Genomic DNA, 23,938 nt, shown 5'->3' with positions numbered 1-23,938 from the left:
GGATTTTACCGGAGTACCGGGAGGTTACCGGAACCCCCCGGGAGGTATATGGGCCTTAGTGGGCCTTAGTGGAAGAGAGGAGAGGTGGCCAGAGATGGGCCACGCGCCCCTCCCCCCCTTGGTCCGAATTGGACAAGGAGAGGGGGTCGGGCCCCCTTCCTCCTCTCTCTCCTCTTTTCCCCCCTCCACGAATCCTATTCCAACTAGGAAAGGGGGGAGTCCTACTCCCAGAAGGAGTAGGACTCCTCCTGGCGTGCCACACCTTGGCCGGTCGGCCCCCCTCCCTTGAACCTTTATATACGGAGGCAGGGGCACCCCTAGAGACACAAGTTGATCCACGTGATCATATTCTTAGCCGTGTGCGGTGCCCGCTTCCACCATAGTCCTCGATAATATTGTAGCGGTGCTTAGGCGAAGCCCTGCGACAGTAGTACATCAAGATCATCACCATGCCGTCGTGGTGACGGAACTCTTCCCCGACACTTTGCTAGATCGGAGTCCGGGGATCGTCATCGAGCTGAACATGTGCTAGAACTCGGAGGTGCCGTAGTTTCGGTGCTTGATCGGTCGGGCCGTGGAGACGTACAACTACATCAACCAAACGCTTCCGTTGTCGATCTACAAGGGTACGTAGATCACACTCTCCCCCTCTCGTTGCTATGCATCACCATGATCTTGCGTGAGCGTAGGAATTTTTTTTAAATTACTACGAAACCCTTCAAACTTATCTTGTGGGGAACCAAGAACAAGAAAATCAGTAGGATATTTAACTTTCCCACACAAGACTTCAACATCTCTAACAATCCCAACTAGTGAAATAGTGGCTCTATTGGCAAGCTTAATTGTAACATCAATTTCCTCTATCTCAGCAGGTGCAATATCATGCATAATTTCTTTGTATAAGGAATGAGGTATTGGACTTGCACTAGCACCCATATCACATAAGCCATGATAGCAATGATCTCCTATTTTAACAGAAATAACAGGCATGCCTACAACAGGTCTATGTTTATTTTTAGTATCGGGTCTAGCAATTCTAGCATCTTCATCACAGAAGTAAATAAGATGCCCATCGATATTATCGGCCAAGAGATCTTTAACCATAGCAATACTAGGTTCAACTTTAATTTTCTCAGAGGGTGTAGGTGTTCTAGTATTACTCTTACGAACCACAGTTGAAGCTTTAGCATGATCCTTTATTCTAACAGGGAAAGGTGGTTTCTCAATATAAGCATTAGGAACAACAGGATCAACATTATAAGTGATAACCTTTTCTCCAACTTTCATAAGTGCAAATACTTTTACTTCAATGGGAGGATTATATTTAAACCACTTCTCCTTAGACGCACAGTTCGGGACCCCCTACCCGAGATCCGCCGGTTTTGACACTGACATTGGTGATTTCCTTGAGAGTTCCGCTGTGTGATCGGCAAAAGGATCGATGGCTCGTCTACATATTAACTGCGACGTGGACATCTTCGTCACCGGCTTGACTGGTCACCTTGGCTTGACCGAGGACTGTGCCCTGCCTCCGATCGTCATGTTCGTACGAGGGCCTTCATCAACACCAACTTCGATCTCTATCAAGATCATGGAGGAATCGTCCATGGAGCTCGGGGGCTCAACGTCAACATTGCCCTCGGGCGACCGTGCTGTTTTTCTAGATGGCGAACGCGTATCCGCCGCCACCGCCTCCTCGAGTGTCGTTTTAATGATCGCTTCGGTGGAATTGTGCGGAATCGAGTCTACAACAACCCTGGAAAATTTCGTCGAGTTCCCATGGAGGAATCTCTGACAATCTATAATATATCGGAGCCCTGTCAAATCCAGACGGGAATCTGGACGAGTTTAGGGCGTGGTCTCCAAAGCCCATCTCGGAAGTCCTTTGAAAGATCCAACCGTTCATCTGCTGCGGAATTCCCATATCTATCACCCCTCAAAATTTTAGCGCGATCCAACCGTCCAAACTCCGGGAACCTTCCGATTAGTGCATCACTTTTCAGATCTGTTTTCTGCGCGAATACGGATCCGACCCGAATTCATGTTTCTTTATGAACGTGATATTTGACAACCTTTTTAAAAGAATTTTCTTCTAAGGTATTGTGCGTTGTTTTTAACATGCGTCCATAAAATTTTAATCCTCCTCTGAGCTAATCTTCGCCATCACGCTGGTGTCACGCTAGTCCGGCAATATAGCTCCACGACTGTCAACCTGCGCAAGACATGTTGTCGCTTTTTTAGCCGAGCTCAACTTCTTCGGATCCTCACCTCGGCGAGCCGAATAAGAATTTGGAATCGCCAAGGATAAATCATCACCAACATCGCCGCCCTACGGATTACACGGAGCAGGCACACCGGCATCGCCGCATGGTCACTTCATCAGACCAGCATTGGCTGCATCACAAGTTACGACCTGGGTCAGCATGGCCGCACTGTTGCTTCTTCGAACCAATGTCCATCATGCCGAACTACTTCAACACCTCGGCTGACATGGCAGCTACAACAACTCCTCACCGGCCTACTCCGTCACCTCGGCTAGACCGAGGACTTGGCTATTTCTTCATCAACATACTCCGGTGACTTCGGCGTCACCAACCGACCAGCTTCGCCACGTTAGCTGGACCGAGGGCTTCGCCTTGGCAAGCCAACCTTTGCCAGCATCACGAGGCCATCGCTTTATCGCCCATCAGGTAATGGATGTGCGGATCGATTCCTGATTTTGGGAGTCGCTTTTCTTCGGAATGCTACAACAAATAAACCAGGTGCTACTAATCCTAACAATTTTTGCTTGTTGGGTTTATTTTTCTTAAGGAATTATTACTCTGGTTTGTTCCATCATCTGTACATAGGTTTATCAAATGGCAGCCATATTAAAAATGGTCGTGTGGTGATTCGGTCAGTTTCCGTACATAGTTCGGCAAACGCCGCATCCGGAGCCCGGACCGCCCTGCAAATTCAGGCTTTGTCACGCCTTCACTGCGTCACGCTGACGCCCTGCATCGACATTGGCTTCGGCGCCAGGCCACATTTCTTTAAATAAATTATTTTTGCGTAAAGCAATTATGCAATTGTGCTTCCATCTCACATGGTTAAGCACCTCAGTGGAGAAAGCCGAAAACTGACTGTCACAATAAGCGTAAACTGGTCAGCAATCCGATGACTGTGTTAAATGACGGGCCATTCATAACATTGGCCGAAGTGTTTACGGCTTGACCTCGACTGTCGCTGAACACTACCAGGGGCTAGTAACTGGCCTCCCAAACTAAATCCTCAATATTTTGCTCTTACATTAGAGCTGAGGTTTCATGATCATGCTTAGCATAACAACCCAAAGAAAGGAACCGATAGCGGGACTATTTTCTTTGGAAGGCATTTCTTATGTTAAATAGTAATATAACATATCTCTCTGCGTACCTTTGTTTATAAAATCGTATGGCCAGATTTCCTTGTTTGTCATAAATCTTTGCCCTCATAAAGGCTTTATAAAGTAAGACAAACACTCCTCGGCTACTGGCCGAGGAGGTGGAAGCCGATGGTCGGTCAACAAAGTTTTGTACAATGCAGATCCGAGAATTAATGACATAAAGTACCTGGATACATAGAGTCATTAGACATAATTTGTGATTTTACTATGGATATCGATCCTTAATTCGGCCACCCGTGCCCGCATTAAGACTCGGCGGCTACTGGGCTTCGAGCTTATTATTTACAAATATTAAAGGGGCACATCGATCCCCTGATCTGGTGTTGCCACCCGACCAGTGTCTCGGGGGCTACTGCATTGCCTGTCCAATGCAGAAAATTTTAAGTGCAATACAGTTTCCGAGGAGATTTTGATCCTCAAGTTGGTCGGCCGCACCCAACCCGAGTCTCGAGGACTGAGCACGCCGCTTTTTGTGTCCCGAAGTATTCTGCCGAGCTAGGACTTGATCCTCAGGCCGATTTTGCAAATCAACCTGAGTCTCAGCGGCTACTGGGATCAGCAGTCTTACGTCATCCTTCAGGTGCATCTCGGGTTTTAGACTGATACACACCTTGAGGGCTACTGGCTATATATCTCGGCAGAGAATAAATTGCACCAATCAAAAATATTGACAAAAAATCGACCCACAGTCGGGGTGGTGCACCACCTCGAAGCAGTCCGGCATAAGCTCAAGCGCGAGTGGCTGGCTCCATAGAGGGCATTTCCGGCATTAATCTCGGCTAAACTCCTTCGACTTGTTTGTACCAAGGTGATATGACACCTCGGATATAGTCTGGCGTTGGAGCCCGGATACAGTCCGGCGTTGGAGTTTGGACATAGTCCGGCATTGGAGCTCGGATATATTCCGGCGTTGGAGCTCGGAAAGAGGTTCGGCGTTGGTGCTCGGCTGCAAAAGATACCTCGAATGCAGTCCGGCGTTGGAGCTCGGACGCAAGAGGACGCTGCCGCCCGGGAACAACTAAAAACCCGAGGTGTGGCATAAAAATAACAAGGCATTGATAAAGGCCGAAGACTTAAAGGGCTCCTCGGATACCCGACGTGTGAGATCTTCAGATTTAGCTCGGCAATCCTCAAGATAGAAGATGGGAAGATTTGTTGAACTAGTTTTCAAGACCGACGACCGAAGACAAAGACTAGTTTGGAAGAACTAAGGAGCGTCCCCAACTTGAAGACCAATTCAGGGGGCTACTGACGGTGTCCTGGACTAGGGGGTACTCACCATGTCGTCTCCCGGTAAGTTAGATTGGGCCGAGGACCCCCATGGCCGTATACTCATCGGACAGTTCGGACAGCTGCCGCATATACAAGGAAGATTCCACAACACTTGGTGGTCAAGATGAGGACTCCTCCCCCACCGGCGTATTCGGCTAGGACTCTTGTTATCCTAGGCCTCTGGTGCATTATATAAACCAGGGCCACGCTAGTCGATAGATATACATACAATCATACCATAGGCTAGCTTCTAGGGTTTAGCCTCTCTGATCTCGTGGTAGATCAACTCTTGTAATACTCATATCATCAAGAACAATCAAGCAGGATGTAGGGTATTACCTCCATCAAGAGGGCCCGAACCTGAGTAAACATCGTGTCCCCTGCCTCCTGTTACCATCCGCCTTAGACGCACAGTTCGGGACCCCCTACTCGTGATCCTCCGGTTTTGACACCGATAAGGCCCTACCCCGCCGATGCTCCGCAGTGCGATCGGGGTAGGCCCGAGGCATTCTGTCGGTGCAACAGACCCCGGGTGTCGTGGAATTGTCACGGCAGATGTCCTCGTGAAAAGAACTTAGTCGTGAGACCAACACATCTATGTGGTAGCTTGAGAGGGGTTGAGCGGGACGATAGACATGAGGTTTTACCCAGGTTCGACCCCTCACGCTGGAGGCAAAAGCCTACATCCTGCTTCATTAATATTGATGATGATGATCACGATTACAAAGGTGCTCTATCTCAAGAGCTATTGAGTTGTCTGTCTAAACCTAACTTGTCTCACTTGTGGAACTTGTGAATCTGTCCCCCTTGGGGAGCCCTGCCCCTCCTTATATATGTTGAAGGGGTGGCTTACATGACTAGTCCTATTAGGATTAGGATTACTCTATTACAAGTGGAGTCCTAGTCTTGCTTCCTTTGTAAGGGAATATTCATTATGCTTTCCTCTTAAACCGGCCCACCATAGCTTGAGCCGGACTTCCATGAACCGCCTTCTGGGCCACCGAGCCTTGTCATCCGACTGACCCGCCCGCCGGGTTACTAATGAGCCGCCAAGATCGGGCGGGTTACCCGTGAATTGCCAAGCTCCAGGCAGGTCACCAGTAAGTTGCCCAGATCCATCCGGGTCATACATCCAGCCGGGTTATACCGCGGGATATATCCCCGACATTAGCCCCCAGTTTAATTTGGATTTATCCATGTTAAACTGATCTGCAACATAAACACAAGAAGAAATTTGACAGGTTGTGCTCCGGGTTAAATATTCTTGTAAACCAGCACCAAATCATCCTTAAGTCCTTGTTATTTCCTTCTTCTAGAAAATCTGGGTCATTAGGCCAGCTTCATAATCAATTTGCTTGTAGAAGAAATATTGTAAATAAAGAATCCATTTGAGTCGTCCTTCAATGCTCTGACTTGACAAAAATATCGGTCTTTGAAATATTCAAGTGATATCCAGCTGGCTTGAAAATGTAGAACTTGCCGAGTTATGATTTACAAAATCGTCGGGTTATAAAAACTGATAATTCTAGGTCATGATTGTTGCCAACGCCAGTTCATGATTGTTGCCAATGCCAGTTCATGATTGTTGCCAATGCCAGGTCACACAATTGATCTCCCTGTTTTACTCAAAACCGAGAATTTGAAGATGTTCCTCCATTATATTCATATCACCTGTAGCCCCCCAAGTCTTAAGAAGAGAACATAGTGATAGCTTTAAGACTTGCTTCAATATAAATGTTGCAACCTTTGAAGAAATCCATGTTGTTCATCTCAATCACTAGTCAAAACTGAGTATTCCACATATGTAGCCCCCAAGTACCGGGTTGTCATGCTTGCAGCAACCTGGGACTTGAAATTGCCTTATTCTCATAAAAACTTCAACCAGTGTAGCCCCCAAGGGTCGGGTCATTATGAAATAATGAGCAGGGACTTTGTAGATATGATCATGTAGATTTGAACAGCAACATGTAGCCCCCAAGGGCCGGCTCAGTCAGATAATACTGAGCTGGGACTTTATATATATATACTTCATTGAAAATAACATCATATGATGTAGCTTCCATTGTGGGGCTTGAACCCATGTCCACATGGTTAAGAGCTTTGTACTCTACCAACCGAGCAGTGGACCCTTCAATATAATGGATTAAAGCTTGTGTACCTTGAATTTCTGAGAGGAGCACTTGGTAGCCCCCAAGGGTCGGCTCATTATAATGTGATGAGTCGGGTCTTCAATGAGGCAAGTAAGAAATGACCTTGCATTAGCCCCCAAGTATCATGGTGCATGCTGGCAGTGACATGGGACTTGCATATTTGATGTAATCTCAACTAAATGATGTAGCCCCCAAGTGCCGGGTCGTAAGCCTGCAACGACTCGGGACTATTCCTTCCATTGTAGAATAAATCATATCCAAAATAATAGGCATTGCACGAAAGCGACTTTGAAAACCTCAATCATAATACTGGTTTATTGATAACCATAAAATCCAGCCATGTTGGCTATTCAAGATTTGAATAATATAATCCGGTATGAAAACCTCAATCATTCAATATCATCATGAAAATCCAGCCAATTTTGGCTATGAAAGATGCAAATACCTTATCAGTTGACAAGTAAATTCGGAGTTTAAATACTCGACGGCTCTTGGCCGATGGCGACTTAATGCACATTCATTGTAAGCCAGAATTTTTGTAACCCGACGGCTTATAGCCTCTGTGATACTTATGAACATTGCCGGCTTATCATGCCAGTAAGCGCAATAACCGTGAAGATATAGAGCACAACGCCCTGTTCACTTTAGTCACGCCGCCGGCTTACCACGCCATATGCAACAAGGGGTAATATCCCAAAACTTAGAGCACAACGCTTCCAAGTATATAAGATCATCATACACTGGCGACTTATAGTCCACAACCAGGTCGGGTTAATAAACACCAGTGAATTATAATCATAAAGCTTTATAAGCCTTATCAAATAAACCTCAAAAAAGAAAGAAACTGTCGAATAAAAAACCAACGAAAAACGAGGCTTTTCATGGGCTGCCAGGCCGAAAAATGAGGCTTTTCATGGGCTGCCAGGCCACTGAGTTAAACCTATATACAAACATTATAATATGGGCCTCACATTAACCAATCGTCGTTTTAATTTTGACAAGTTAAGTGTCTGTATAAGATTGACTTGTCAAATGTTTGGCGGGTCATTCCAGGATTACCTGGGAGGAGTGGCTTACTTAAAAAGGTAGGATAACCGGGGTTTTAGGTGAATACACCTGGCTTCCAAGCCTGGCTTTTAAGCCTATTACAAGGGTTATACAACTCTTTGTTCTTTAGAACAAAAGAGCCCCCAAGCAATATTTTGAGCTGTGCTCAAGGGGCACCTATGTTTGAATTGTGCTTTTTGAAATAGACTCTCTTTGGTCCCTTTAACTTGGGTAAAAGCCCCCAAGTTTTTTTGTGTGTGGCCAATAAGCCAGATCAAAGGGTAATCATAACTTCGCTCAATGAACAGGAAGCCCCCATGTGACCATAATAAGATAAGCCCATAAGGTAGGACACCCATCTTTGAACCGTGCATCATGGCAGCAAGTTCTCTTTGGCAACCTTTAATTTTTCTGAGAACTAGAACTTGCGAGAAATAAATTCTTTCTGAACCGGAAATTCAAACCGGATATTGAAAGTTTCAAAGCTTTGTGAGAGACCAATTTACCTTGAGCCAGATTTTAAACCGGATATTGAGAACTTCAGCGCTTTGTGTGAGACAGATTTCCCTTGAGCCAGATTTTGAATCGGAATCCTTCTTTTTAAGCCGGAAATTTTCTAACAGCCTTTAAACATTTGCTAATAAGGTAATAGCCTCCTGGGCCAGGTTAATTTTCCCTCCAATGACCCCGAGTTCCTGAATTCACTGAAACCGGCCAATTCTGCTGAGTCATGTTATTGTAGCCCCCGAGTCTCAAGACGACTCGAGGAGTTGGCTTGAGATTCTCCATATTTAACCGTGATATAAACCGGTATGTCATTCAATAGCTCAGTGATATAATAGTCCCTTTTGCAGTAGACCACTTGTCCTGCATTAGAGAATTTGTAAGCCAGAGTAATTGCTCTTTCAAATAAAGCAATATGTAATATAAAAAATATACTGGATGGATTTCACCTGATGCATCAGGCCAGTAATTATCACCACGGAGTTGATGATCACCATGGCGAGCTGAAATCAATCACAGGCGAGTCAGCCACGGGAGCAGACAGATGAGTCAGCCACGGCGTTATAATCCGGTGCAGACGAGCAAGTCGTCCTCCTCGTTGTAAGCCGGTGCGGATGCGTGAACCGGTTGCGAAGGCGGACGGGCGAGTCGTCCGTGGCGCTGTAAGGCAGCATGGATAAGCGAATCGGTCGGCGCATTGATGAAAACCGCACCGTGACACGCCTGTCCGTGAAGCCACGTGGCACAGCCGAACGTGCATCCGTGGTATAACACCATCCTTTTTTTCGTTTAATAGTCGGCCTGCATAAAAATATTACAGACCAGAGTAATTGTTGTCGGATGAATTAACATGTACTGAAAAATACATAGGAAAAATAACACCTGGTGTTTTTTGCAGGATGAACGAGGACCCTGATGATGCATAATGTTGGATCTTTTTTGTTTCTTTCCTGGTAGCCATCAGATTTGGCTTTGCTGAATTAACATCAGACGTTCACTCTATGACTGATATCTGTTGGTTTGCAGATTCCCACGTTGTGGAAATTCCTTGAATTTGAAGTGAGTAGTAGAAGTACTCGCAATTGCGAGCAGTAGCAATTCGGTTGACCCCTTATGTGATAATGTAGAGAGCAGTGGCACAAACAGACGCCTTGGCCATTTAAGCTTTCATTTACGGCCTCAGGACCTGATTTTTGGTGACTTGCAATGCCGCACAGACGTCAGTACTTCGGCGTGCTACGGACACACATTTTTTTCTTTTCACCATGGCAGCGGTGACTTGACCGTGGCGAGTCACAGCGAATTAATGGAGCAAGGGGCGGCTCACCCGCAGTGTAGATGGAGTGGCAGCTCAAGGAGAAGGCGAGCCTGGCCCGGCACGGGCGGCTTATGGCGGCGGCTGCTGCAGCAGAGTAGTTCAGAGGCGTGGTCTTCGCCTTTAGAGGCAGAAGTGGGCGGCGACTCAAACAGGTCGTGGCCGCAGTAGCAGTGGAGGCGCGGAGGCAGAGGGCGGGGGAGACGCCTGCGTGGGTGGCGACTGACAAGGTAGGGTGCCGGGCCAGTCTGCGGCCAGTGGCGGCAGAGGTGCTCGCGAGCGATGGCCGAGTCCTTCTCTGAATTGTGGAGTTTTTTTACCAATCTTGTTCGAGTCCTTCTCCAGGTCGTAGCTACTCCTCCCTTTTTTCACGTGTTCATGCAATTGTAGCCAGCCAATCCAATAATTTCCTTGTTCTTTTCCCGATCTACTAGTACTCAAATAATATTATCCTTTTTTACAGTACTAGTGGAAGTGCTTGGGGGTTATTTGGATTTGACTCGGGCTTCAGGCCAGAAAAAGTAGTGGCAATGACTGATTTGACGCATACGCTGCTAGCTTTGCCTCTGCTGCCATGATTTATCCTTGGGAGCAACAACCATCAGAGTAACTCGTACTGGGTCAGCACGTCTGGATATAAACGCAGGAAAATAGACCTCCGAATTGGATTTAGAAACGAGTCATCAAATTTGTCGGACTCGGCGACTTGTATCTCGTATCTCGTACCGATTGATTTTGAATACGAGACTTCAACTTGCAGCGGCAAAAAAATTAACCCGGCCTTGACGGATCATCTGGTCGTGTGCGTTGGCGCCTAGACGCGACCCTAATTTTCTCTTGATCTTAAATCTTGTATATGCCGCATTGACTGTTCGTCGGATGTCTTTTGCGCCAGCTCTTTTTCATCCAACACATCGCAAACTTCTCAATCCCAGAAATAGATCCCTCCAAGAACTCAACACCACCGTGCGCGAGCCCCACGGTGGGTGCTAACTGTCGTGGAATTGTCACGGCAGATGTCCTGTGAAAGGACTTAGTCGTGAGGCCAATGCATCTATGTGGTAGCATGAGAGGGGTTAAGCGGGACGAGAGACGCGGGGTTTTACCCTGGTTCGGCCCCTCACGATGGAGGCAAAAGCCTACATCCTGCTTCATTGATATTGATGATGATGATCACGATTACAAACGTGCTCTATCTTGAGAGCTATTGAGTTGTCTGTCTAAACCTAACTTGTCTCACTTGTGGAACTTGTGAATCTGTCCCCCTTGGGGAGCCTTGTCCCTCCTTATATATGTTGAAGCGGCAGCTTACATGACTAGTCCTATTAGGATTAGGATTAGGATTAGGATTACTCTATTACAAGTGGAGTCCTAGTCTTGCTTCCTTTCTAAGGGAATATTCCTTATGGTTTCCTCTTAAACTGACCCACCATAGCTTGAGCCGGACTTCCATGAACCGCCTTCTGGGCCACCGGGCCTTGTCGTCTGCCTGACCCACCCGCCAGGTTACTAATGAGCCTCCAAGGTCGGGCGGGTTACCCGTGAATTGCTAAGCTCCGGGCAGGTCAACAGTAAGTCGCCAAGATCCAGCCGGGTTATACCGCGGGGTATATCCCCGACACCGGGTATGTTGCCCAACTATGCAGAGGCACAAGATCAAGATTGGGACACCACCTTAAGTCAGAGGTTGAAGAACCAAGAGACTTGAAGGACCAACATGCAGCTCGGAGAGATCGAGATCGAGCCAAAGGAACATGATATCGGCAAGAGAAGGGTCTCCCTCGTCGGGCAGGCGATCCCGGCACCACCAAAAGCAAGCAACCAAGACTCCCTGGCAGCGCCTGTCGGGGCTTGCGGGGCCTGAACAACCACGCAAGTACGACCCACGTCGTCAATCAGTGCGGTGTCAAGCCGCAAGGTGATTAAGTGGCAGCATTTTCCACATGGAAGCCATCCACTACAGAAGAAACCCATAGGTGACACCCGTCCAGCGACGTGTCAAGAGAACAGGTGCGGAGCGGGCGAGATAAGCCCGGCAGGCCTTGTCGGGCAGCTAGTGGTGTGACACTGAGCGGTGCATTTAATGCACCCTGTGAGCCCGCAGAGTTAGGCATGATAGCACTGTTTTCTATCATATCAGTGGGTAATGACTGTTTTGCCACTGTGGTGACCCCTTAATCTAGATTGCCCATATGAGGGGGTGGAGGGTTGGAAACTTGACAAACCCAAGCCACCATACGCTTGTGGTCACTGTAACCCTTAGGCAAGCCTTGCCGGGCAAGTGTACCACGCACTACCATGTTCATTTCCACCATCAATCCCCCAAAGCAGGAGTAGGGTCTTATGCCTCGCGGCGGCCCGGACCTGGGTAAATTGCTTGTGTGCTCTCTGCTGTGCTGCCGCGCTAGTCTGCTCTTTGTGCAATGTGACGTCCCTCGACGAACCAGTAAGGGGCTGCCCGGTCCCATAGGTGGCCACAGATATCCCGCGAAAAAAGTATATGATAAAATTCCTATGTTTAATTTTGTTGTTGTCATAATAATCAACATGATGCTTCTATGTCCGTATTTTGTTTTTATCGACACCTCTCTCTCCAAGCATGTGGACATGTTTTTCGATTTCGGTTTTTGCTTAAGGACAAGCAAGGTCTAAGCTTGGGGAGTTGGTACGTCCATTTTGCATCATGTTTTCTTACTGTTATTTATAATGTTTTTATCCATAATAATGCTTTTTGGAGTAATTCTAATGCCTTTTCTCTCATAATTTGCAAGGAACACGCCAAGAGGGAGAATTCCGGCAGCTGGAAATCTGGACCTAAAAAAGCTACGTGGGGATACCTATTCTACACAACTCCAAATAAGCTGAAACTTTGCAGAGATTTTTTATGGAATATATAAGAGATACTAGAGCCAATAAACATGAGAGGGGGCCACCAGGTGGGCACAACCCACCTGGGCGTGCCAGGCCCCCTAGGCGTGCCCTGGTGGGTTGTGGCCTCCTCGGCCCACCTCTGGTGCCCATCTTCTGGTATATAAGTTATTTTGACCTATAAAAATGGGGAGGAGACTTTTGGGACGGAGCATCGTCGCCTCAAGGCAGAACTTGGGCAGGAGCACTTTTGCCCTCCCGTAGAGTGATTCCGCCGGGGGAACTTCCCTCTCGGAGGGGGAAATCATCGTCATCATCATCACCAACAACTCTCCTATCTTGGGGAGGGCAATATCCATTAACATCTTCAACAACACCATCTCCTCACAAACCCTAGTTCATCTCTTGTGTTCAATCTTGTTATCGGAACTATAGATTGGTGCTTGTGGGTGACTAGTAGTGTTGATTACATCTTGTAGTTGATTACCATATGGTTTATTTGGTGGAATATTATACGTTCAGATCCATTATGCTATTTAATACCCCTCTGATCTTGAGCATGATTATTATCTGTGAGTAGTTACCTTTGTTCTTGAGGTCATGGGAGAAATCATGTTGCAAGTAATCATGTGAACTTGATATGTGTTCGACATTTTGATAGTATGTATGTTGTTATTCCCTTAGTGATGTCATGTGAATGTCGACTACATGACACTTCACCATATTTGGGCCTAAGGGAATGCATTGCGGAGTAGCAATTAGATGGTGGGTTGCGAGAGTGACAGAAGCTCAAACCCCAATTTATGCACTATTCCGTAAGGGGCTGATTGGATCCAAAAGTTTAATGCTATGGTTAGAATTTATTCTTAATACTTTTCTCATAGTTGCGGATGCTTACGGGAGGGTTAATCATAAGTAGGAGGTTTGTTCAAGTAAGAACATCACCTAAGCACCGGACCACCCACATATCAAATTATCAAACTAGCGAACATAAATCGAACCAACATGATGAAAGTGACTAGATGAAATTCCCGTGTACCCTCAAGAACACTTTGCTTATCATAATAGACTGTTTTGGCCTATCCTTTGCCTCAAAAGGATTGGGCTACCTTGCTGCACTTTTTTTAACTATTATCGTTACTTGCTCGTTACAAATTATCTTGCTATCAAACTACTCCGCTACTTACAATTTCAGCACTTGCAGACAATACCTTACCGGAAACTACTTGTCATTTCCTTCTGCTCCTTGTTGGGTTCGACACTCTTACTTATCGAAAAGAGCTACAATTGATCCCCTATACTTGTGGGTCATCAATTTACATTGGGTGTATGACCATAGAAGGTTTTATTCATGTAGACAAAACAACAATTATTCTCTAACTTAAATGAATAACCGTATCACAATAAACATGATCCAATCATAGTCATGCTCAACGCAAACACCAAATAACATTTATTTATGTTAAACACTAATCTTGAAGGTAGAGGGAGTGTGCGATGGTGATCTTATCAACCTTGGAATCACTTCCAATGCACATCGTCACCTCGCCCTTAACTAGTCTCTGTTCATTTTGCCATTCCTGTTTCGAGTTACTAATCTTAGCAACTGAACCAGTATCAAATACCCTGGGGTTACTATGAACACTAGTAAAGTACACATCAATAACATGTATATCAAATATACCTTTTTTCACTTTCCCATTCTTTTTATCAGCTAAGTATTTGGGGTAGTTTCGCTTCCAGTGACCATTCCCTTTGCAGTAGAAGCACTCAGTTTCATGCTTAGGTCTAGCTTTGGGTTTCTTCACGGGAGTGGCAACTTGATTGCCATTATTTCTTGAAGTTCCCTTTATTTTCCTTTGTCCCTTTTCTTGAAATTAGTGGCCTTGTTAACCATCAACACTTGATGCTCTTTCTTGATTTCTACCTTCGCCGATTTTAGCATCGCGAAGAGCTCGGGAATCATTTTTGTCATCACTTGCATATTATAGTTCATCACGAAGTTCCAGTAACTTGGTGATAGTGACTATAGAACTCTGTCAATCACTATCTTATCTGGAAGATTAACTCCCACTTGAATCAAGCGATTGTAGTACTCAGACATTCTGAGCACATGCTCACTGGTTGAGCTATTCTCCTCCATCTTGTAGGCAAAGTACTTGTTAGAGGTCTCATACCTCTCGACTCGGGCATAAGTCTGAAATACCAATTTCAGCTCTTGGAACTTCTTATATGCTCTGTGGCGTTCAAAATGTTTTTGAAGTCCCGGTTCTAAGCCGTAAAGCATGGTGCACTAAACTATCAAGTAGTCATCATACCGAGCTTGCCAAACATTCATAACGTCTGCATCTGCTCCTGCAATAGGTCTGTCACCTAGCGGTGCATCAAGGACATAATTCTTCTGTGCAGCAATGAAGATAATCCTCAGATCACGGACCCAATTCGCATCACTGCTACTATCATCTTTCAACTTATTTTTCTCTAGGAACATATCAAAAAAACAGGGAGGTACATCGCAAGCTATTGATCTAGAACATAGATATGCAAATACTATCAAGACTAAGTTCATGATAAATTAAGTTCAATTAATCATATTACTTAAGAACTCCCACTTAGATAGGCATCCCTCAAGTCATCTAAATGATACGTGATCCAAATCAACTAAACCATGTCCGATCATCACGTGAGATGGAGTAGTCATCAATGGTGAACATCTCTATGTTTATCATATCTACTATATGATTCACGTTCGACCTTTGTCTCCAGTGTTCTGAGGCCATGTATGTACATGCTAGGCTTGTCAAGTTTGACACGAGTATTCTGCATGTGCAAAACTGTCTTGCACCCATTGTATGTGAATGTAGAGCCTATCACACCCGATCATCACATGGTGTCTCAGCACGAAGAACTTTCGCAATGGTGCATACTCAGGGAGAACACTTATACCTTGAAATTTAGCTAAGGGATCATCTTATAATGCTACCACCGTACTAAGCAAAATAAGATGCATAAAAGATAAACATCACATGCAATCAAAATATGTGACATGATATGGCCATCATCATCTCGTGCTTTTGATCTCCATCTCCAAAGCACCATCATGATCTCCATCGTCACCGGCTCGACACCTTGATCTCCATTGTAGCGTCGTGGTCGTCTCGCCAAATATTGCTTCTACAACTATCACTAATGCATAGTGATAAAGTGAAGCAATTACATGGCGTTTGCATTTCATACAATAAAGAGACAACCATAAGGCTCCTGCCAGTTGCTAGTAACTTTTACAAAACATGATCATCTCATACAATAATGTTTATCACCTCATGTCTTAACCATATCACATCACAACATGCCCTGCAAAAACAAGTTAGACGTCCTCTACTTTATTGTTGCAAGTTTTAGGTGGCTGCTACAGGCTTCTAGTAAGAACCGTTCTTACCTACGCATCAAAACCACAACGGTTTTTCGTCAAGTTTGTTGTTTTAACCTTCAACAAGGATCGGCCACATTCAAACTTGATTCAACTAAAGTTGGAGAAACAGACACCCGCTAGCCACTGATAACCCACAAGTATAGGGGATCGCAACTGCTTTCGAGGGTAGAGTATTCAACCCAAATTTATTGATTCGACACAAGGGGAGCCAAAGAATATTCTCAAGTATTAGCAGTTGAGTTGTCAATTCAACCACACCTGGATAACTTAATATCTGCAGCAAAGTGTTTAGTAGCAAAGTAACATGATAGTAGTGGTAACGGTAGCAAAAGGTAACGATAGCAAAAGTAATATTTTTGGTGTTTTGTACTGATGATAATAATAGCAATGGAAAAGTAAATAAGCGAAGAACAATATATGGAAAGCTCGTAGGCAATGGATTAGTGATGGAGAATTATGCCGAATGTGGTTCATCATGTAACAGTCATAACCTAGGGTGACACAGAACTAGCTCCAATTCATCAATGTAATGTAGGCATGTATTCCGAATATAGTCATACGTGCTTATGGAAAAGAACTTGCATGACATCTTTTGTCCTACCCTCCCGTGGCAGCGGGGTCCTAATGGAAACTAAGGGATATTAAGGCCTCCTTTTAATAGAGTACCGGACCAAAGCATTAACACATAGTGAATACATGAACTCCTCAAACTACGATCATCACCGGGAGTGGTCCCAATTATTGTCACTTTGGGGTTGCCAGATCATAACACATAGTAGGTGACTATAGACTTGCAAGATAGGATCAATAACTCACATATATTCATGAAAACACAATAGGTTCAGATCTGAAATCATGGCGCTCGGGCCCTAGTGACAAGCATTAAGCATAGCAAAGTCATCGCAACATCAATCTCAGAACATAGTGGATACTAGGGATCAAACCCTAACAAAACTAACTCGATTACATGATAAATCTCATCCAACTCATCACCCTCCAGCAAGCCTACGATGGAATTACTCATGCACGGCGGTGAGCATAATGAAATTGGTGATGGAGGATGGTTGATGATGACGATGGCGACGGAATCCCCTCTCCGGAGCCCCGAACGGACTCCAGATCAGCCCTCCTGAGAGAGTTTAGGGCTTGGTGGCGGCTCTGTATTGTAAAACGCGATGAATCCTTCTCTCTGATTTTTTTTCTCTCCGAACACGAATATATAGAGTTCGAGTTGAGGTCGGAGGAGCTCCAGGGGGCCCACGAGGTAGGGGCGCGCCTATGGGGCAGGCGTGCCCCCCACCCTCGTGGCTAGGGTGTGGGGCCCTGGCCTTGATCTTTTGCTAATATTTTTTATTATTTCCAAAAATAATCTCCATGGAGTTTCAGGTCATTCCGAAAAATTTTGTTTCTGCACATAAATAACACCATGGCAATTCTGCTGAAAATAGCATCAGTTTGGGTTAGTTCCATTCAAATCATGCAAGTTAGAGTCCAAAACAAGGGCAAAAGTGTTTGGAAAAGTAGATACGACGGAGACGTATCAGCCACCTTTATGCAAAAATAGTTGCATTTTGTCAGTGGAACCGGTCTCATGAACGTGGTCATGTAAGGTTGGTCCAGACCGCTTCATCCAACAATACCACCGAATCAAAATAAGACGTTGATGGTAAGCAGTATGACTACCGTCCACAACTCTTTGTGTTCTACTCGTGCATATCACCTACGCATAGACCTGGCTCTGATACCAGTGTTGGGGAACGTAGCATGCAATTTCAAAAAAAATCCTACGATCATGCAAGATCTACCTAGGAGATGCATAGCAATGAGAGGGTGATAGTTTGTCCATGTACCCTCATAGACCGAAAGCACAAGCATTTGACAACGTGATTGATGTAGTCGAACTTCTTCTCGTTCCGACCAATCAAGCACCGAACGTATGGCACCTCCGAGTTATGCACATGTTCAGCTCGATGAAGTCCCTCGAACTCTTGATCCAGCAAAGTGTCGAGGGAGAGTTCTGTCAGCACGACGGCATGGTGACGGTGATGATGAAGTAATCCGCGTAGGGCTTCGCCTAAGCACTACGTGAATATGACCGGAGGCGTAAACTGTGGAGGGGGACGCCGCACACGGCTAACAATTGTTGTTGTGTGTTCTAGCGGTGCCCATATATATATATATATATATATATATATATATATATATATATATATATATATATATATATATATATATATATATATATATATATATATATATATATATATATATATAAACACTATTCTGATCACAACCTAACCTGCCCCGCTAGTAGTACATTGAACTTCCCTGTGAACTAGGTTGAACTTCCGCTAACATTGCCCAAATGGGGCTTGCGATATACCGTTGGAAAGGTATGGACACCAGTATCATGACCCAACTTAATTTTTTGGCAAAATGCAAGCGGTTTAAGAGCAGTTTTGAATACCGTTTTTTCTTCACACAAAAAACGTGAATCGTATTTTCGATTGTATTTCTAAACCGTATATTGGAATGAGGCATATAATATGGCGTTGGAAAGCTGCTACCAAACCGCTCCTTCCACATGTTGAAAGTTTTCTCTAATTCCCTATGGTTAAAGAGTAATTTGAAAAAGCGTAAAATTTTGTAAACCGAACAGCTGAGTTCGTATTTTCGATGTAATTTCTAAACGGCTAATCTAATTGAGGCATATGATATGGCGTTGGAAAGCTTATGAAAATGCGCTACTTTTCATGTTGAAAGTGTTTTTCTAATTTTGAATGGTTTAAGAGTAATTTAGAAAATGGTCCAAGTGCTACCGAGTTTGTATTTTCGAGCTAATTTTTTCACCGTGCGTCCGAATGCAGCAAATGATATGGCGTTGGAAAGCTTGAACAAATGCGAAACTTTTTGGTATGTATTGTTTCTCCCAATTCTTTATGGTTTTAAGTCAGTTTCGAAAATGGAGAAAAACGTATTTTCGCTGTATTTTCTACAAACTTTAACGGAAAGGGCAAATAATATCCCGTTGAAAAGCTACGAAAAATGCGAAACTTTTTCATGTTGATGGTTTTCTCTGATTCCTAGCCGTTTTCAAGTAATTGCGAAAATGGCGAGATCATTCGTTCTGCCTTTGTCGCGAAATAGATTTTTCGAAAATGCACCGCGTGAAGAATCTGAACTTCTCGCCGCGTGTACCTGGACTTCACTCTGCTTTTTCACGTGCTTTTTTTGCTCGTAGATCTCCATCCACTACTTGTAGCTCTCCATCCACTCATCGAAATTGAGCAAGTGATATACCGGTGGAAAGCTGATGTAAACATGCAACTTTCCCGTGTTGATCGTTTTTTCGTACTCGCGACGATTTTAAAAGTTTTTCATCTCAAATTCATTCACTATAGTAGTCGAACTTCCTGCTGTTTTCACATTGAACTTCTGTGGCATATTTTTGTTTGTAATTTTCGTATCCATTTCGTCAGTGTTACACAAATGATATTCTTGTTGTACAAACTTCTCTCACAATATTTTTTTTAACTTTCTCCGACCGAGGACTTTAACTTACACAAATGATTTTCCTTCCGTTTTGAAATAAATTAGAAAATGACAAGATCATGATTTCTGCCTTCATCGCGGATGGAAATGCACTGTGTGAAGTAGTTGAACTTCTCGGGCATGTCTGTTTGAATTTCACTCTGTTTTTATGTGTTGTTTTTTGCACTGCGTGAAGTAGTTGAACTTCTGGGGCAAGTCTGTCTGAACTTCACTCTGTTTCACTTTATTGTATTTTTTCTTATATGAAATACGCACCATGTAGTACGTGAACTTCCGGCTGTTATCACTTTGAACTTCTCTCTGGTTTGAGATAATTATTCTAAAACACAAAAAATAACATTTTTTAATGTATTTTGGACATCTAAATACACGGTGAACCTCTCTCACAAGATTTTTTTAACTTTTCCTCGCCGAGTACTTGAACTTCTAGCAACCATTTTTCGTTTATGAGTTGTTTTTAAAAGTGCAAAAAATGGCGTTGTGTTTTTTATTTTTTTAACAGGTAAATCCTAGGTTTTAATAAACTCCGAAATTCTCTGTTATTTAAATTTGAACTTCACCTTTTCATATTTTGAGTAAAGAAATTGTATTCGATTTTTATACGGAAAAATCAAACATGGAAATACGAGGTGAACCTCTCTCGCAGGAATTTTTGAACTTCCCTGGACAGAGCACATGAACTTATTTCAACAAACCTTTTATGCTTTTATTTTTTCTATACTTTTTATTCTCACCTGAAATGCATTCCTTGCAGTAATTGAACTTCTCGTTGTTTTCACTATGAACTTCTGTCACATTTTTTGTGTATACATCGAATTACATGCAATTGAAGGTCGAACGTCATTTTTTCCATTTTAAAACATGTAATTGAAGGTCGAACGTCCCGCAATATAAATTCTGAACCATGCACGGTGGTGCACGTGAACTTATTGCAACAAATCTGAGTTTTTTATATACTTCAAACTTCTCTGTTGTTTTGAATTGAACTTCTTAGTCTTATTCTTAGAAAAAAATATGTTTTCCAATAAGCATCAAACATTTTTTTTCAAAATTGAACCTCATACTTTTATTTTTCCTAGAAATGGAAAGAATTTGAGTTTTCCGTAAACATCAAACTACTCCTTTTATTTTAATTTGAACTTCTTTAATTTTATTCTTAGTAAGAAAGAAAACATGTTTTTTTATATAAATATTGAACTTCTTTTTATATATAATTTGGACTTCTTGGTTTATTTGAAATACTTTCTTTTTCCATTTTTTGAACCGTAAAACAATGTTCTTTTTATAAAAAATAAGCATCAAACTCATGTTGTATGTTAATTTGAATTTCTTGCTTTTATTTAGATAATTTTTTCTGATTTTCTTATGAACATTGACCTGCTATGTATCTTAAATTTAAACTTCTTGGTTTAGTTTCAGAGACGGAAAAAATTGTCTACTGTTTTAACTTACAAGCTTTGGGGTTTTGTAAACTTCTAGCGTTTTTTTAGCAAACTCTTTTTTTAGTTAAATGCCTTTTGGCTTATTTTTTAACACCAATGTTTCTTCTCTGTTTTTCCCAACCTTCTATCACTTTGTATAAGTGAACTTCTTCAAAACATAATGTTTGAATTTCCTTGAGGTTTTCTCATCAACTATATGCACTTATTTTTGTGATATTAAAAATAGTTGGCACGCTAGGGAGGGTCGAATTTTGCTGACCGTGAAGTAGATGAACCTTGTCCAACGTAATAGTTGGACTTCAGTTAACTCCAGATTTCCTCTCCAACAACATTACATGGGCACAATTAAAGTCACAACTTAATAAATGGATTCAGCTGGCATTCAAATCAGAAAGAAGAATTAGTGTTGGGCTGCTATCTGAAACAAGATGTAGTAAAGTCGCACGAATTACTCAGTACGTGCATCAGTGAGTTGATTAAAACAAGAATAGAGAGAGCTCTGTGCAGGTCACACTAGAATAAAGCAAAGAATATATTAAGATAGAGATCCATCAGCCACAACCAAATGCATTCACGAGAAACAAATAACTACAGGGAATAGCACCATCACATTAGAACTTCTTCATGTTCGTTCATGAGCTGGAATTTTTCCTCACTCAAACTTTCTATATAGTGAGGAGGCGGTGGCATTGTAGCATGCAAGGCAGTAGAGGGAGAGGAGCACCAGGAGCGCCGCGCTATTGTTGTTGATGCTGCAGCGGCTAGCAGCTGTGAGATGATGATGTTGGTTATGCTGTGAAGCTACCAAGTACAACTCCTTCCGTTCACAAATTTAAGATGTTTTAGATATTTCAATATGGACTACATATGAACTGAAATGAGTAAACATACACACTAAAACATGACTGTATGCATCCGGTTCATACAAAGGTTAGAACATCTTATATTTTTAAACGGAGGGAGTAACACACAGCACAAAATGAATACGGGGCTGCACCTGCGACATGCCTACAGAACCCAGGGTCCGCGAACTTCTCCACCCTTACAAAATCATCGTATAAAGAGTGGTAAACAGGATATCCTGGCCCTGTCAATGTCCAAGGAGCACCATTAGAGATACGAGAAACCGTAAGAATAAACAATACGAAATGCGCCCCTACCTTCTCCAAATATCAAGTTGGTGGATGGAATGCCAACATGTTGAACGAATGCTGCATAGTCTGATCCTCCATTGCCCAGTCGTTCAATCTTCATGCAGGATATCAGAGGCAATATATGTTAACTACAGTAAATAGCTAGGAACATTTTCAGAGTTGGAGCTGAAATTTAGAAATGAAGATTCAGACATGAAACCCCGAAGCTGCAGGTTTCATTTTACGCACAAAGGAACCCAGAGTTTGACAGCAATCAGTACTATATATCGCAAGTGATAACGGTGTGCTAACTGTATAAGGAAGTCATTTTACAACTCACGTTGGGAGAAGCATTGGATTTTACCCATGAATCATAAGCCGTCTGAGATGAATTGTCGGTGTCTTGAACCTTCATGAATTGAAAAAACAAAATGTTTTGACTTTTTGACCATCTTGTTATTAATAAGAAAAATAGCATAAGCATGATATTGTCAGAGACAGGTGGTTCAAAGTTGACGCACCCACTATAGAGTGTTGACCACTCAACAGCTACTCTTTTGTATGACCAAAACCAAAAAACTGACTATCAGTTAGTACTCTTTCCATTTTAATTGATTCCATTAGTAGTTCATCAAGTTGGGGAGTTGTAGATGGGAGTAAAACTAGACCGACTCTGAAACATCAATATTCAGATATGCAACACCCCTCGAGGAAAGCATCTCCCTGTTTTCTTCAACCCATTCAGTTGATCCTGTCTGCATAAACGTAAATTGTGATCACCATTGCATCTGCTTTTAAGTTGCCTACATATGTATAACAAACAAATGTGGTGCTGGAAGAGAGATCCACTTACCAATCCGTACTCTTCTGCATCCCAGCTACAGAAAATGATGGTCCTTCAAGGCCTCCATCCTTGCTTTTGCAGCACAAAAAACCTTTGCGCTAACTAGATGGATAGGGAGTGAAGTTAACAACGTTTTCAGAAGCAGAGATGGTCATATTGTTCAAGACTTTCTGCTGATAAGTCAACTCCGTTATTCAGAAGGAGCGGTCAGGATTACTGTATTATGCCACGTTGCAGAGTTCAGAGCAAAGAACAGCCTACTGGATTGCTGAGAACATATATATGTTATAACACAAGAATCACCTCGATCATAGTTGTTGTTCCACTGTTGGGGTCGGCGGCTCCGATCTTCCTTGTGCCTGTCTTGCGTGCACACACATGTGAAGAAAGTGTGTTCTTCTTTTAGCTTGGCTTCTCCTCACACCACATGTGGCTGTCATGTGCACGCAAGCACCAAGGACGAAGAAGATCTAGGCAGAAGAGGAAGACATCCATGGTGCGCCAGCGAGGCAGGATAGTGTCGGGGGATGGGGCGTGGGCCCTTTGGGCGGTGTGCTTGGGGATTGGCGGTAGATGTCGGCGCTCGTGTGCCAGGGGAGGGGGTGCTGATGGTTGGACCCAGGCGTGGGGGCGGCGCGACTGTCGGACCTAGGAGTGGGGTGAGTGCACTGCGGCGGCCAGACCCAGGTGCGGGGTTGGCACGGCAGCCGGACCCAAGAGTGGGGCGGCGCCGGGACCAAATCCAGGCGAGGCGGCTGTGCGAGGCCGGATCCAGGCGGGGGGCAGCTCCAACATGGATAGAAGGCCGCCGACGGCAGCCGTAGCGGAGGGCGGAGCTGGGGAAGGTCGCCGTGGCTGTCGTGGTTCTAGGTCTGACAGTAATGTAGGGGGTAGGTATGGAGAGGCAATATCTTAGCTATGGAGTAGTTGTAAGCACACAAGGTTTACGAGTTC

At 43.8% G+C, this 23,938-nt stretch overlaps 1 protein-coding gene across 2 annotated transcripts; it reads right to left on the bottom strand.

The window, feature by feature from the left end:
- Positions 1-21,526: 21,526 nt before the first annotated feature.
- Positions 21,527-23,321, bottom strand: LOC119318960 (probable glutamate carboxypeptidase LAMP1). Of its 2 annotated transcripts, XM_037593501.1 has the most exons (5): positions 22,994-23,321; positions 22,481-22,895; positions 22,168-22,255; positions 22,005-22,094; positions 21,527-21,775 (listed from the first exon to the last, which is right to left on the bottom strand). In XM_037593501.1, exons 2-5 carry the CDS (start codon positions 22,622-22,624, stop codon positions 21,660-21,662), a joined length of 438 nt encoding a protein of 145 aa, XP_037449398.1. In that variant the 5' UTR covers positions 22,625-22,895; positions 22,994-23,321; the 3' UTR covers positions 21,527-21,659. The 2 variants fall into 2 exon arrangements, with proteins under 2 accessions (XP_037449398.1, XP_037449399.1); XM_037593502.1 differs by having other exon boundaries at positions 22,168-22,895.
- Between the last annotated feature and the right edge of the window lie 617 nt (positions 23,322-23,938).

This window comes from Triticum dicoccoides, chromosome 6A, assembly GCF_002162155.2.
Source record: "Triticum dicoccoides isolate Atlit2015 ecotype Zavitan chromosome 6A, WEW_v2.0, whole genome shotgun sequence".
Classification (NCBI taxonomy): Eukaryota; Viridiplantae; Streptophyta; class Magnoliopsida; order Poales; family Poaceae; genus Triticum; species Triticum dicoccoides.
This window is presented reverse-complemented; position numbering and strand designations above follow the sequence as displayed.